Below are 13,040 nucleotides of genomic sequence, written 5' to 3' on the forward strand. Positions count from 1 at the left end.
GCCGCCGCCAACCTTCCCCTCCTCTTCCTACCATGCCAACCGTCATCGCCCCAGGTTCTTCTGTCTGTCGCAGCCAGAAGCCCTCGCCGGACGATGCTGCGCTAGCTCTCTACGATGACCCTGATCCCTCTTGCGAATCATTCGTGGGCTTCTGTGCATCTTTCTCGCCGAACCCTGACTGCCGCTTGAGCTCCAGCAGCTCCCGCTTCCGTCCGAATCGGCCGTCAGCCGGATACTCACCCTAGACGCAGGAGGATACCTGCCTGCTCATTCATTTCACGCCACCGCACCAAGCTTCCCGGGCGCCATGATGCAGTGGACGTCATTCGTTCAGAAAGCCCAGTCCTTCATCGACCCGGCGAACTTCACTCTTCCTACCCTGACCTCCTCCGACCGCAACCCGTCCAAAGCCTCCCTGTTTCGCCAGCAGTTCCGCCTCCCCGATTCCCAAAACCCGCTGCAAGAGATCACCGCAGAGCTCATCCTTCCTATTCCTCATACCTCATCACCGTCTCACGGAGAATCCAATCGCCCTTTTGTTGAGCGCGCTGGGAACCGCTATGCCGGCAGACTCCATCTGAGCGAACGGTTCATCTGTTTCTCGACCCAGCCGACGAGCTTTACGCCATCTGCTAGCCTTGGGGCATCGACCCATTGGGCTGGTCAAACCAACGGCACAGGACCTTCTGGAAACGGATTTACTATCCCTCTCTGCTGCATCCGGAGGGTGGAACGGCTCAACAGTCTTAGCCATGTCTTCTCCCTTGCATTGACAACATGGAATGGTGCGCTGGGGAAGCAAAGCCCCGACTTCGTTCCGCAAAGATTCACGATCCAGCTGGCTGGAAGCAGGCAGGCCTGCGAACGCTTTTGCGACGGGTTGAAGAAGGGGCTGCGCGAATGCATGAAGGAGATTGAGAACTTGCGCATAGTCGTAAACGATTGTTACTCGGAATACTTACTGTCTGGTGCTAAATCTAAAGCCCAAAACGGGGAGACTACTGAACAGCGTCAGCCACCTGATGCCGGGCTGGGAATGATATTCCGTTATCCCGGTGATGCTCGCAAGCTGCGGGATCGAAGTAAGATGAGACTATGGGGAGAATATTTTAGAGGTATGCAGCCCAGCCCCAGTTCTATATGTTGGGACGCTTGTTAAGTATTCTTGTAGAGAATGGCCGCAATGCCACTATCATTCGTCAGCCGACCTTCCATAAGTTGATTCGAGTCGGTCTTCCCAATCGTCTTCGCGGCGAGATCTGGGAGGTGACGTCGGGTTCGCTCTACCTTCGTCTGAGATCTCCTAAATTGTATACAGAGACACTCTCAAAGTTCTCTGGCCAGGAGTCTTTGGCGATTGACGAGATCGAGAAAGACCTAAACCGCAGCTTGCCTGAGTATGCTGGTTTCCAGAGCGAGGAAGGTATCGGTCGCCTTCGGAGGGTCCTCACTGCCTACAGTTGGACCAACGCGGAGATCGGATACTGTCAGGCCATGAACATAGTCGTTGCGGCTCTCTTGATGTGGGTTTCCCAGTACCAATTTAGGAAATGAAGCTGACCCTTGCAGTTACATGTCGGAGGCACAGGCTTTCTTCTTGTTGTCTGTGCTTTGCGATCGTCTCCTTCCAGGGTACTACTCCACGACAATGTATGGCACATTGCTCGATCAAAAAGTGTTTGAGTCTCTGGTCGAGAAAACCATGCCCGTGCTTTGGGACCACCTCACGAAATCTGATGTGCAGCTCTCCGTTGTTTCCCTCCCATGGTTCCTCTCCCTTTACATCAACTCCATGCCATTAGTTTTCGCCTTCCGTGTACTGGATGTGTTTTTCCTCGAGGGTCCTAAGGTTCTCTTCCAGGTTGGCTTGGCCATCCTTCGGATCAATGGTGAGGAACTTTTGGATATCCAGGATGATGGTTCCTTTATCTCCGTCCTCAAGGCATACTTCTCGCGTCTCGATGAATCGGCCCATCCGAGGTCTGAGAATCCCAAGCTGAGGGCCATCACACGGTTCCAGGAGCTTATGGTTGTCGCCTTTAAAGAATTTTCCCAGATCACTCACCAGACGGTTACGGAACAGCGTGAAAAGCACAAGGATGCCGTCCTGGAGAACATTGAAAGTTTCGCCAAACGGACATCCATCCGCAATCTCGGTCCAGACAGTAAGAAGCTGAGCATGGATGATCTGGGCGTCATCTACGACCGTTACTACGAGGTTCTCTATGACCATCAGCAGAGGCAGAAACTCTTGGACGAGGAAAAGAGGCGCCAGGAAAAGAAACTGGTTGAAAGGACATCGATCCTTGGGCCTCCAGTGGATAGAGAGGTAGGCCGTGTTGGTCTTGGTCCTAGTCCCACTCACATGGATTACAACGCTTTCCGGGAATTTCTCGCAGCCACAGCGAAATGGGCAGTGGCAGACTCGCCCCCTTCGCGAAAGGAGTCAGCCGATCAGGGCTTCAACAGTCTGAGGGGCTGGGGCAAATCCTCTTCATTGTGGAATAATAAACCCGAACCAGCAGATCATGAGTTCACACGACGACTTTTCCGCAAATGGGCAACGGACCCTGACGAAGGTTTGAGCTTGCAAAATGTAGTCAATGGCCTTGCAAGACTTAAAGGGCCCCGCGACATCATGAACAACATCCAATACTTTTTCGACCTCTATGATGATGAAGGGACTGGTCGGGTGGATCGGGAAGGCATTCTTCGCATGTCAGAGGCACTTCTTTTCCTATCTCGGCGAGGCTTTGACGGAGCTATTTCTCCCACACAGTCTGTGGAAGACATCAAGACAAATGAACGTGACCCGGATAGGCTCAGTACAGACGAACGTTTCTTGGGCAGTGTCAGTTCTTTTATCCGTCGTTGTTTCGAATATGCCGATCCCAGCCATCCGGACAGCCGAGCAGTTGAAAAGCAGAAGGATCAGGCGGATGCGGAGGAAACAGCCGATAAGCTTGGGTCATTCAGCATCGGTGATGATGATGAGGAAGATCTCATTGATGTGAATGAAGATACCAAATCGGCTGCGTCAGCTGAGACCGAAACACTGGCGAAGCAATCGAATGAAGACAAGTCCAACACGCAGCACAATCGCGCCGTCTCAGAATCCGCAAACCCCGCGCTCGATCCGAACAATCCTCTGCACATTACTCTACCCACCTTCCGCATGGTGATCCTTGCTGATGAACTGTTGGAGCAATTCTTCGATACATTCTTCCCACAATCATTCCGCCTTTCCGATCATGGATTGCAAGCCTTGGCCTCCTCGTCTCTCTCATCCAACCTCACCACCTTCTCCAACATCGGCGTACCCAAGCCCCAGTCTAGCGCAGCAGCTGGCGCTTCAGTAGCGGGAGCCTCAGGCGGTATCGTGCCACCAGGCAAGGGTCTCCGCGGAGTCCTGGACAACATCGTATCAGATGGTATCCGCATGGCCGCAGAGGTCAAGAAGAGAATGGACGAAGCACAACGCGAACTGGAGCGCACCGCCCTCAACCGCGACGACGAAGAAGATGATGAAGAGGAGGAGTACGACGCTCGCGGCGGCGTTGCCACCGCATCCGCAATGGTCGGCGGCATTTCCAGCTGGGGCGCAGGTGCCTACGGCGCAGATCCCGAGCGACGGAGCGTCAGAGATGCAGATCGCGATCTCCTCGAGGGCGCCGAAGTCGTCAGCATGCGTGGCAAGGACGATGCATCCCTACTCGACGATAAGGACGGACATGAGCAGACAGCACAAGGGACCCCGAGCCCACATGAGCCAAGTCAAGCCGAACACAACGTCATTAGCAAGGTCGAGTTCGAGTCTTAAATCCAACCCTTCCCCAACACTACCTCCATCACCTTCCTTTCCCCCCGCCCACCCTATCTCCTTTCGAATCCTTCTCTCCCTCTCTCCTACATTGTCTGCCTCATGATTTTATATCTATTCTACTGGTTACTGCCGGTCATCACTCATACAATTGCTTGTCTATCCTCATTTAGACGTCTGCTGGTTGTTTCTGGAAGATCCATTGTATGTATGCATGCATGTACCATGTTGTTATCACATCCCCGCAATACAACTAAAGATCTACCTTGCTTTGCGCTTTATAAACTGTGTAGTATGATCTGTAGAAGAATCACACTATAATTAAGCGAGCACATACAGTTATTTAAATACTAATCCTCTGTCGATGTAGTAGCTAGTACGAACTGTAAAGTACAGCTATCGCAAGAGTGACAAATTTCCCCTGCTCGCTGTATGAATATTTCTCTTTTTGTTTTGTTTTATTCTAGAAATTTTCCCGGCAGGTTTCAGGTGCCAGTCAACCAGCCGTTTGTATCTACCACTAGCTAGTTCGGTCTAGTCAAATGATTGATGGAGGGAAGAAGCTGTGTTACACATATATATTAGGTGAGGAAATAGTTACCAAAATTGAGCTTTATGCATTACAATGCGAGGCTATCTTATGTATGTCTGACTGACTATGCCAACTATGTATGTACAAGATCAACAAACCCGTACTCAATGGCCCAAAAAGAATCTGCCCTGGAGTACGGCAAGAAAAGATAAAGATGAAGGGAAAGGAATATATTCACCATGAAATAAGAAGGGTAAAAATGGGGGTATAGAGTCAAAAAGAAAAAAATGATAATAATGGGGTAAGAGAGAAGTCGAAAGAGAAAGGGGGAAGTGGGGAAAATCGAATGAAAATGAGAGCTGGCACACGTCAAATTTTCCGCACAAGTGGCTCACTAGTATGGAAATTAATCCTTTCGCCCTTCGTTCTCGATCAACTCTAGAATCAATTGACTTCGCTCGTATTCAGGATGTTGCATGCATATCTTGACCGTGCGGCCATTGTTTGCCAGGGAAGCACCGTTGGACAATCCGCTGGAGAGGTTGACAGCACCTCCGGTGCTCGTAGGGATGCTGTTCGCACCAGAGCCCGGCATGTGGCTGCCATCGTCAAGGCAGACGACTCCGTGGCCCGGGATTACCTGGCGAAGGCGGCCGTTCATGGCATTACGCACCTCAACGAAGTCATCATTGAACAGAATGAGGAACCTTCCGTAGAGGCACGCAGAGTGGGCGTGTCCCACAAATTCCATAACCACGCTGCGTGATACATCGCCATGTTTGTTGACATACACGGCACATTCAGTGTATACGACCAGGAATTCGCTGTCACTGAGGCGGAACATGCCTAGTGGGCGTAGAGCACCAATCCGCTGAGCTATACTGCTAAGGTGGGCTTGCGCTTCAGGTGGGGCTTCAGATCGGAAATCGGGGACCGACCACGTGTGTTTCTTGTCGATGGTGAGAATCTCGATGCCGCGATGAGTTGAGATTGCCAAGGAAGAGTGGAAGAGATTCATGCCATAGCTCTCGGCAGGGATGTAAAACTCATCGTACTCCCGGAAGAATTCCGTCTGCGAACGACGAGAGAAAAGGCGGCTTCTGCTGCTGGACGATTTCTGCGCGACTGGCTCAAGTATCTATGAACTCTCATGAGTATGCGGAACAACGTGGGGGACATGGCAGCGCAAACCTTGAAAGTGGACGACAGTCCATCACGCTTCTTGTACATAACCAAAGTCCGGTCTTTCATGTGCCCTGCTGCAAAGAAACCTACTTCTCGACTACCCGATAGTTTCTGCGGCGCTCGACGCGACGAGTCTGTGGTTGCCTGTGCTGCAACCCCGCTCGGAGGGCACACAACATCCAGGTGGTAAGCAATCAGCGACTTGTCCGCAATGAGCAGAAACACGTTGAATTCTTCAAAGACAGCAATTTGTGTCACGCGTACAATGGGTATAACCTTAAACGGCACAATTAGTATGTGGACGGGGTGTAGACAATATATGTGGTTGCAAAGAGCTACTTACCCGAGTCCAGCCACGAGGGTCATTGTAGTCCGAAATATACACACCATAGTCAGTGCCAATGGCGCACCTCATTCGACCAGGAGGCTGCTGGAAGACCGTGGCACAGTGGACCCCAGTCCGGCAAACTGGCGCCGGCCGTGGTGAGCCATGATACCGCTCTTCTACGTCCTTGATCGCACGATCAAGTGGCGTCCCGTCGATGATAACACCAGTAGGAATGTACGAGTTGTCGGAGGTGGCAAATGCAGTGTCAGCGAGAACACGAAGCCTGAACGGCTCCGCATTCTGCGCGAACAAGGCGGCAGCATGTTTGGTCTTCGCCTCGGTAATCTTGTCACACCAGTCTTGCCTGTTTTGGGCCGAAAAGGCATAGAGTGTATAGGTTCCTGCTTTCCCGAGGTGCTTGACCTTAAAAGGATACAGGATCTTGTCGTCTTTGGAACTCTCCAGAACTGTGGCAGGTACCAGAGCTCTGCCTCCGTTCAAATTGCCCGAGATGCCAGAATTGCCGCTGGCGGTATGGGTTAAAGGCCCGCCGGCAGCACCACGGCCAGCAACGGCGGCTGGTGATTGCGCCACGACTCCGCGGACGGCAGACTTTACGACCGGGTCATCATTGGTGCTCTCAAGAACCAGAAGATCCATGGGGATTGGCAATTTGGATACATCGTAGCTCTCGTATTTCACGGTTCTCGACGGGTCCCTAGCTGTGAAGGCCTTTGCAAGTACCAAGTAATGGTCGAAAAGTATGGCGTGAGTGTCCACCAAGAATCTTGTTCGTGTCCCTGGCCGCTGCAGGTCTCCCCGGAAGACGATTTCGCGGCCCAGATGCTCCAGATTGAGTTCAACGTCCTTCTTCATCTCCGGGCGGAGCTGAAGCTTGGTAGAAAGCTCCATGAGATCAACCTTCCTACTCATCTCGCCCACCTTATGATCACATTCAAGTGCCACCATTTTAATCTCATCAATCGCTTGTGCCAAATTTGCTTTCTCCTCGGAATCTTTGACCATGTTCTTGTGCACCGTCGAGAGCAGCAGGGTGTACCGCTGGATACGAGTGATGGGAGCCTTGAGGTACGTGTCCCAGCTGAGACGATTCGAAAGCTTGTGGTCACGGACTTGGTTAAGGAACTGCCGGAAATGAACGTTCCTCTCTGCTTCCTTGCGCACCACGTAATTGGCATTCGGGAACGTCGCCGCGTAGTCGATATAGGCCATCTTTGCCTTTCGAATCCATTCCCGGAAAATATCACTAAAACCAGCGATGAATGGACCCTGCTCTTTCTGACGATACTTGAGTTGAGCCAAGAGATGGTCTTCGTTGACTTTCTTGACGGCATCTACCTTCCCAAACACATCGTTCAAGAACCGGTTTAGGCGCTTCGGTGCAATCACCGACGGTTGCATATTTGCCAGCTGATCCCGGTAGAGCTCGCGCAGAACGTCCAGCTGGGATATGTAGGAATCTTCGGTTGTCACAATCTCGTGCAAATTGTTCTGTCGATCAATCTCTTTCTTTGAGTGCGTCTCCCAAACTTCCTTGGGGACCTTGTAAAAAGTCACCCAGTCTTCTGCTTTCTTCTCTGGCTCCATCATCTGAGCTTTGAGATTGACCTTTTTCAGCGTTCGCATGCAGTGGTGCGAATAGCAACGTCCGAACACTTCCGCTTCCTGTTCATGAAGGCGGGAGGAGTAGCATCCTGTGCCCGTTATCTGGAATAGGACGCCTGACAAAGTTCCAGTGCCGAATTTGACCCATTCCTCATCCTTCACCAAGGCTCCCTCCGCCAGCATGTTCTTGACTACCCGTGCGGCTAGAGTTTCCGCATCAGCCATGTTCATCGTCGGGACTTTGTGGGTGAACAAAGCAACAATTGCCTCAACGATCGCATGTTCCTTTAAATCCGTCTCATCTTCGCTAAGCTCTCGGATCCAAGCTAGAATGGAGCTCAACGCCCATGGCTCCGTACAGCGTCGGAATTGTTCTGAAGACAATTTTGTTGGGTTGAACTTCTTACGGCGTCCCGCAGGGATGGTGGGCAGATCAAGCGTCATGGCAGCTGCAGCATCCGGGGAAACATCAAGCTTGAGCGCGCCATACTGTTGCTGCCGTAATAGCTCCTGTTGCTGTTTATACTTCGCCCGGTCTGCATCGGTTTTCGATCTGATAGGGGGGTCAGTACGAGGCCCAATTGGATGACTCGACAGAGAAGTCGACCGTGGAACTTGGGTAGGGCTGGACACGGTCGAAGAAGCGTACGAGTCTGGAGCAACAGGGAAATGGGAAGGTGTATACTGGGTAGAGCCCCGCCCGTCACCCTGCTCGTGGTGCCGGTACGTCCCTGCCGGCATCAAATGCGACATTAAGCTCGGGTTACTCGCCGGCTCGACGGGAGCCGGTGGAAGTGGCCGCATGCCAGGGTGGAAGAAGAGGTCCCCAGGCTCCTCTCCCCTGCCTGAGCTCTCACTTCCCGAGTGTTGCAGACCATTATGTTCGGACAAGGGCCCGTCGGTCTCATCGCCGTAATCGAAACTCATCCGGCGTCCATACGCTCCAGGCTCTGACAAACCCCCGGTACCACCAGCGTCCACTCGTGCATGATGTTGCATGTCAGTGTACGGATACCCAGAAGCATCGAGCGCTGTAGGTGGGTAGTCATAATCATCCGAATACTCCTCATGGCCATCTGCAAAGGGGTTAGAGCCTCTCATGGAGCCGGAAGAGGGCGCAAGCCTAGGATGACCAGCGTCATCATTATGGCCATTTGCGTAGTGATCCGTCTCGTCATATTGTGAGGCACGACGGTAGCTTTCGCTATAGGACCCAAGCTCATCCTGCTGCCAGTCTTGCTGAGGAGACGGTACGCGATTCTCGGATCGCGCTCCATATGCACTTATGATGGAAGCAGTGGTCTCCCGCCGCGCACGGTCTTGCAGGCGTTCGGCTTGTGCTTTGTCTTCCTCATCTGCCATTTGCAGCATAGCTAGACCTGCAGCAGCCTCTGCATCACTATCATCGCTATACGCATCGTAATTCACATATTGGCCTGTGCCAGTGGCGATACTGCCATTGGTGTGAGTATGTCTCTCGTCAGGGGACAGCCGCGGACCTGGTGAAACGCAATTTGACGGTTCCAGGACCAACGCACTGTTAGGATTCCCATGTGATGGATCCAAGCTATAGCCAGGCTCCCCAGTTGTCCGTCGATCCGCAACTGCAGCCTCGACCTCTTCCATCAGCTCATCATAGCCCGGCCTGGTATTGGGTCGACTATCCCGGCTTCCATGTCCGTTGGCAGCCATATAGGGGTCTGCATCTGCATCCGCATCAACGGGAGGGCCAGGCAGCGGGCGCGACTGCGGGTGTCGAGTCAAAGTGTCTGTCCTACGCGGTGACATTTGCGTTTGAGTGGGATAGATCGGCGGTGTTGGAAGGGATCGTCCTGAACCGGGGCGTGTCAAAGTAGACCGCTTGCCGAAGGCTTCTTCGGTGGGTGTCGAGTGGACTGGGGGGGCAGGAGGTTGTTCATCGAACGAAGTAATCACATCTCCAGGGTGAGGCAGCGACTGCGGCATGTGGGTTGGAACTTGTGCACTTCCAGCGTAGGGATGGCTTGCAACGTTCGCAGAAACAGCAGTAGAAGAGCTGTTGGCAGATATATAGGTAGCATTAGTTGTAGAAGGTGATGCTGTGCCGTAGGATAAAGAGCCAGATGAGAGTGTGGTTGAGGATGATGCCTGCTGAGTTGTGAACCCGTACTGCATACCTGGCGAAGCATTTCCATACTGCGGAGACGGACGGCTTCCATAGGGATGGTCCGGTCCCCGAGGCGGTGGAGGCGGCGGCAACTGCGGGTGTGGAGGACCCCAAGTTTGGGGTGTAGGGGGGGCATTTGCAAAGGCGCTTGTTGGCTGTCTCTGCACCGGGGATGCGACGAAGCTAGCAGGCTGGTAGGCGGCTGGATTATAGGGCTGGTGGCCGGAGGCTGTCGTGCTGCTATACGAGGTGCTAGGCCCACTATATGCCAGCGGACTGAAGCCTACCTGCTGCTGCGATGGTGTAGGGGGCAAGGCATATTGTTGGGGGTTGTATGCAACCTGGGTAGGTGATGTGGCGGCCGGGACCGACGAGGTATACTGGTATTGGTAACTTGATTGTGAGGAAGCCCGGGTGCGCGACAACTGAGGCGAAGTGGGAGCAGGGACGTGCGCATATCGAGGGTCTGCGTAATCATCTCGTCCAGTATTAAGGACATTGTAGCTCGATTGGCCCTCGGCCGGTGCATTCCAGCCCGGATAACGAGCATTCACCTCGGTGGACCTGGCGTTCTGGGAATTAGGGGAGCCCAAGAGACCCGCGTCATCCCCCACATTATAACTGGGCATCCTTCGCAATTGTGGGCTCGTCGGCTGGGTGGGATACAGGTCATAACGGTTGTGCTGAGTGGGATTCGGCGGGGAACCGGGCGGCTGATTGTAGGCTGGATAACCATTTTGGTAGTGCGCCATGGTTGTTCAAGGAGGCCCAGCGGAAAATGAACGGCAGGTTGGACAAAACTGACTGCACGCGACAGTGAGAGTTAGGAAGACGAGGCTCCGGAACGGCCTGGGAAGGATTCTCCCGGGTTGAGTGAAGCTAGATCGGCTCACTTCAGACACTGACAGAAACCACCGGAAGCCCCGATCACGCTCAGGGCCAGCCTTACCACCGCGAGATAAGATGTAGGAACTAGTCGTAGCACCAGTTACCACCAACAGTGGATTGTTGGTAACGATGGGAGGTCGAGCCTCATCCGGACGTCGGCCGACCACAATTAAGAAGGAGGTCCGGGGAAAAGAGATCCACCTCTAGGCATACCCCAGCAGACAAGGGGGAGGGGGATGTCCCACGGTCGGAAAGAATATCGTTCGTGGTGAAATGAAACAATAGACCAGAGGGCAGGAGGAGGGGAGGATTAGGTGGAGGGGATAGGGGGTGGGGAAGGGCGTGAAAGATTGAACGGAGGGAAAAAGAGAGAGGGATTGATGATCTGGTCTTGGAGTAACAGTCCGTCAGTCCGATGGTGGTTGTTTTTGTGCCGGTGGGCACTCCTCCTCTCCTAACTCTTACTACTAGTAGTTAATCGCTGTGCCGGTTGGGTAGGCGGTCAGTTTGTCATCTTCTGTGCCTGATGCTGGGTGTCTGCCATGCCTGTATGCCTGATTGTCGGCGAGAATGCGAGTGGTCAAGTCAGTCTACATGAAGGAGATCTATCTCCTACTCAGCAATCCGATTGGAAAATCTGGAAAAATTTGGTGGGACGAGACTCAGTGATTTCCACACAATCTTGATTGATCCGGACATCAAATCCGCAGCGTTTGTTTACTTATTGTCAGTCTTTACAAAGTCGGCAAGCCATGGCTATAAGAATTAAAATAAAAATAAAAAAAAAAAGAAAAGGAAAAAGAGATAGATAATAATGCAAGCTGCTGCAATTGTAGTTTATTTCAACTTAGTGTATATTATCATTACTGATACTGCAGTGGCTAACTATGGCGGAGGCTCAGTCTTACCCGAACCGAGCACGAGACTCATCCTGCTTCATAAAGGGCCTTGAAGTCAAGAATCGAAATACCCTGATCAACTGAATGTTTTTGTTTCACCTCGTAGTCCACTCAAGATAAATCTGGTGTATGGCATTGAAGCATATTGTAAATCTTGCCATAACCTACGGTTTTCCTGTGACACAAAGTTTAAGCACATATAAATATAGAAAGTGTCATATGTCATATATAGGGGCCTAAGGGAGAGCGTGATGAGGCCAACACAAACATAGAAATAATCAATACTAGTTCAGAGTTATAACTAGAGTTATATACATTTTTGGTGGTTTTTGTTAGTTCTTTGTATCTACAGTATAATCATATGAAAAGTAGGAGTAGTACTACGAACACAATCATCTTTTCAATGCCAATAACTGAAACCTCAACCGGAAACCTACTCTATCTAGCCATGATCGCTTCTACAACAGTACCACCTACACTTTGTTATATATATTTAGCCTGTGTGACTTCCGGGATACTATGGTCAGGGACAGCTGAAAATTGCGTGAGGGTATACCCATGCTGTACGACTAGTATTATTGTGACCTGTAGCTAATATCAAAGCAGCATGACTTTCCTTAATCTTTTTCCAAGGCACTATAGAAGAGAAACTTCATCGGGCTGCGATGTTATCCCTACGAGCCCCCTCCTCCTCTAAGAGTAACAGCGGTGGAAATTGCCTTGTGTGTTAAAGAACGTGTGGCTTGATATTTGTTTGTCAGTAATGGCATCGGAAGACCATGCTTCCGAATGCTATTCTGATGTGTCATTTGACTTGGAGATCGGTACTGGTTACAAATACCTGCAAAGGCAAATCTCCAGCTCAAATAATAGGAGGGGTGGTATTTATTACAGACACAAGATTGATCGATAAGCACGCACTGCTTGGAATGGAATTGCAACCGTACAGAGCAAGTTCTGACATCCCAAAGCGATCCATAATCCATTGTCCGTTTACAGGGGAATGGTAATATGGTATATGGTATAGTGGTAGTGGCTCACTATCTTCCATGGTAACTATCTGACAGCTCGGAAGGGTTTAGATCCGGGGTAACGGTGGGGTTTTGCGGATGCAGAGCTAAAAAGCCCCCGAGATACGCATTCAATACGCACCCAATCAGGGCCTGCGTTGAGAACCTTCCGCGGAAGTGACGCTGAGATAATGAGCGATGACCGAATTGGGCCTATGATGAATACGACTTGGTGATGGAACCTGAAAAATACCTTCGCCGTTATATTTCACCTTCGACGAGTCATTCACAAGCTACCTCATATATGATCTTGTTTCTGGTCATGAGCTCATCATAGGATAGGAGATGATAGAACAGTTAAACAGCATAGAGTTGATCTTGTTTCCGGGAAGGAACTGAGAGGTCGTGTGTACCTGATTGCTCAACATACTTAACTTTCCGCAGATACGGGCCTGGATCACCAGACAAGGATCAGGTAGCTCTTTGAGCCTGATGCCCATGTGAAGTCGGATGCTGGCTTTCCGTCTTCCGGGTTTCGAGACCATCGACAATGTACCAGGTAACGAACCTTATTGAATCACTGAAACTTTAGGACCCCTTTCATCT

At 51.5% G+C, this 13,040-nt stretch overlaps 3 protein-coding genes across 3 annotated transcripts; 2 read left to right on the forward strand and 1 right to left on the reverse strand.

The window, feature by feature from the left end:
* Positions 1-49: 49 nt before the first annotated feature.
* Positions 50-4,090, forward strand: BDQ94DRAFT_90855 (GTPase-activating protein). Its single transcript, XM_026776823.1, has 3 exons — positions 50-1,115; positions 1,172-1,523; positions 1,570-4,090. Exons 1-3 carry the CDS (start codon positions 308-310, stop codon positions 3,818-3,820), a joined length of 3,411 nt encoding a protein of 1,136 aa, XP_026630573.1. The 5' UTR covers positions 50-307; the 3' UTR covers positions 3,821-4,090.
* Positions 4,091-4,420: 330 nt separating this feature from the next.
* BDQ94DRAFT_182850 (putative Rho guanyl nucleotide exchange factor) lies at positions 4,421-10,932 on the reverse strand. The gene is made up of 3 exons (XM_026774255.1): positions 5,881-10,932; positions 5,544-5,813; positions 4,421-5,490 (listed from the first exon to the last, which is right to left on the reverse strand). Exons 1-3 carry the CDS (start codon positions 10,387-10,389, stop codon positions 4,759-4,761), a joined length of 5,511 nt encoding a protein of 1,836 aa, XP_026630574.1. The 5' UTR covers positions 10,390-10,932; the 3' UTR covers positions 4,421-4,758.
* Positions 10,933-11,714: 782 nt separating this feature from the next.
* Positions 11,715-12,124, forward strand: BDQ94DRAFT_136619 (uncharacterized protein). The gene has a single exon (XM_026764900.1). The coding sequence runs from the start codon at positions 11,786-11,788 to the stop codon at positions 12,017-12,019; it is 234 nt and encodes a 77-aa protein (XP_026630575.1). The 5' UTR covers positions 11,715-11,785; the 3' UTR covers positions 12,020-12,124.
* Positions 12,125-13,040: the final 916 nt, after the last annotated feature.

Source organism: Aspergillus welwitschiae, assembly GCF_003344945.1.
Source record: "Aspergillus welwitschiae strain CBS 139.54b unplaced genomic scaffold BDQ94scaffold_4, whole genome shotgun sequence".
In the NCBI taxonomy this organism is placed as follows: Eukaryota; Fungi; Ascomycota; class Eurotiomycetes; order Eurotiales; family Aspergillaceae; genus Aspergillus; species Aspergillus welwitschiae.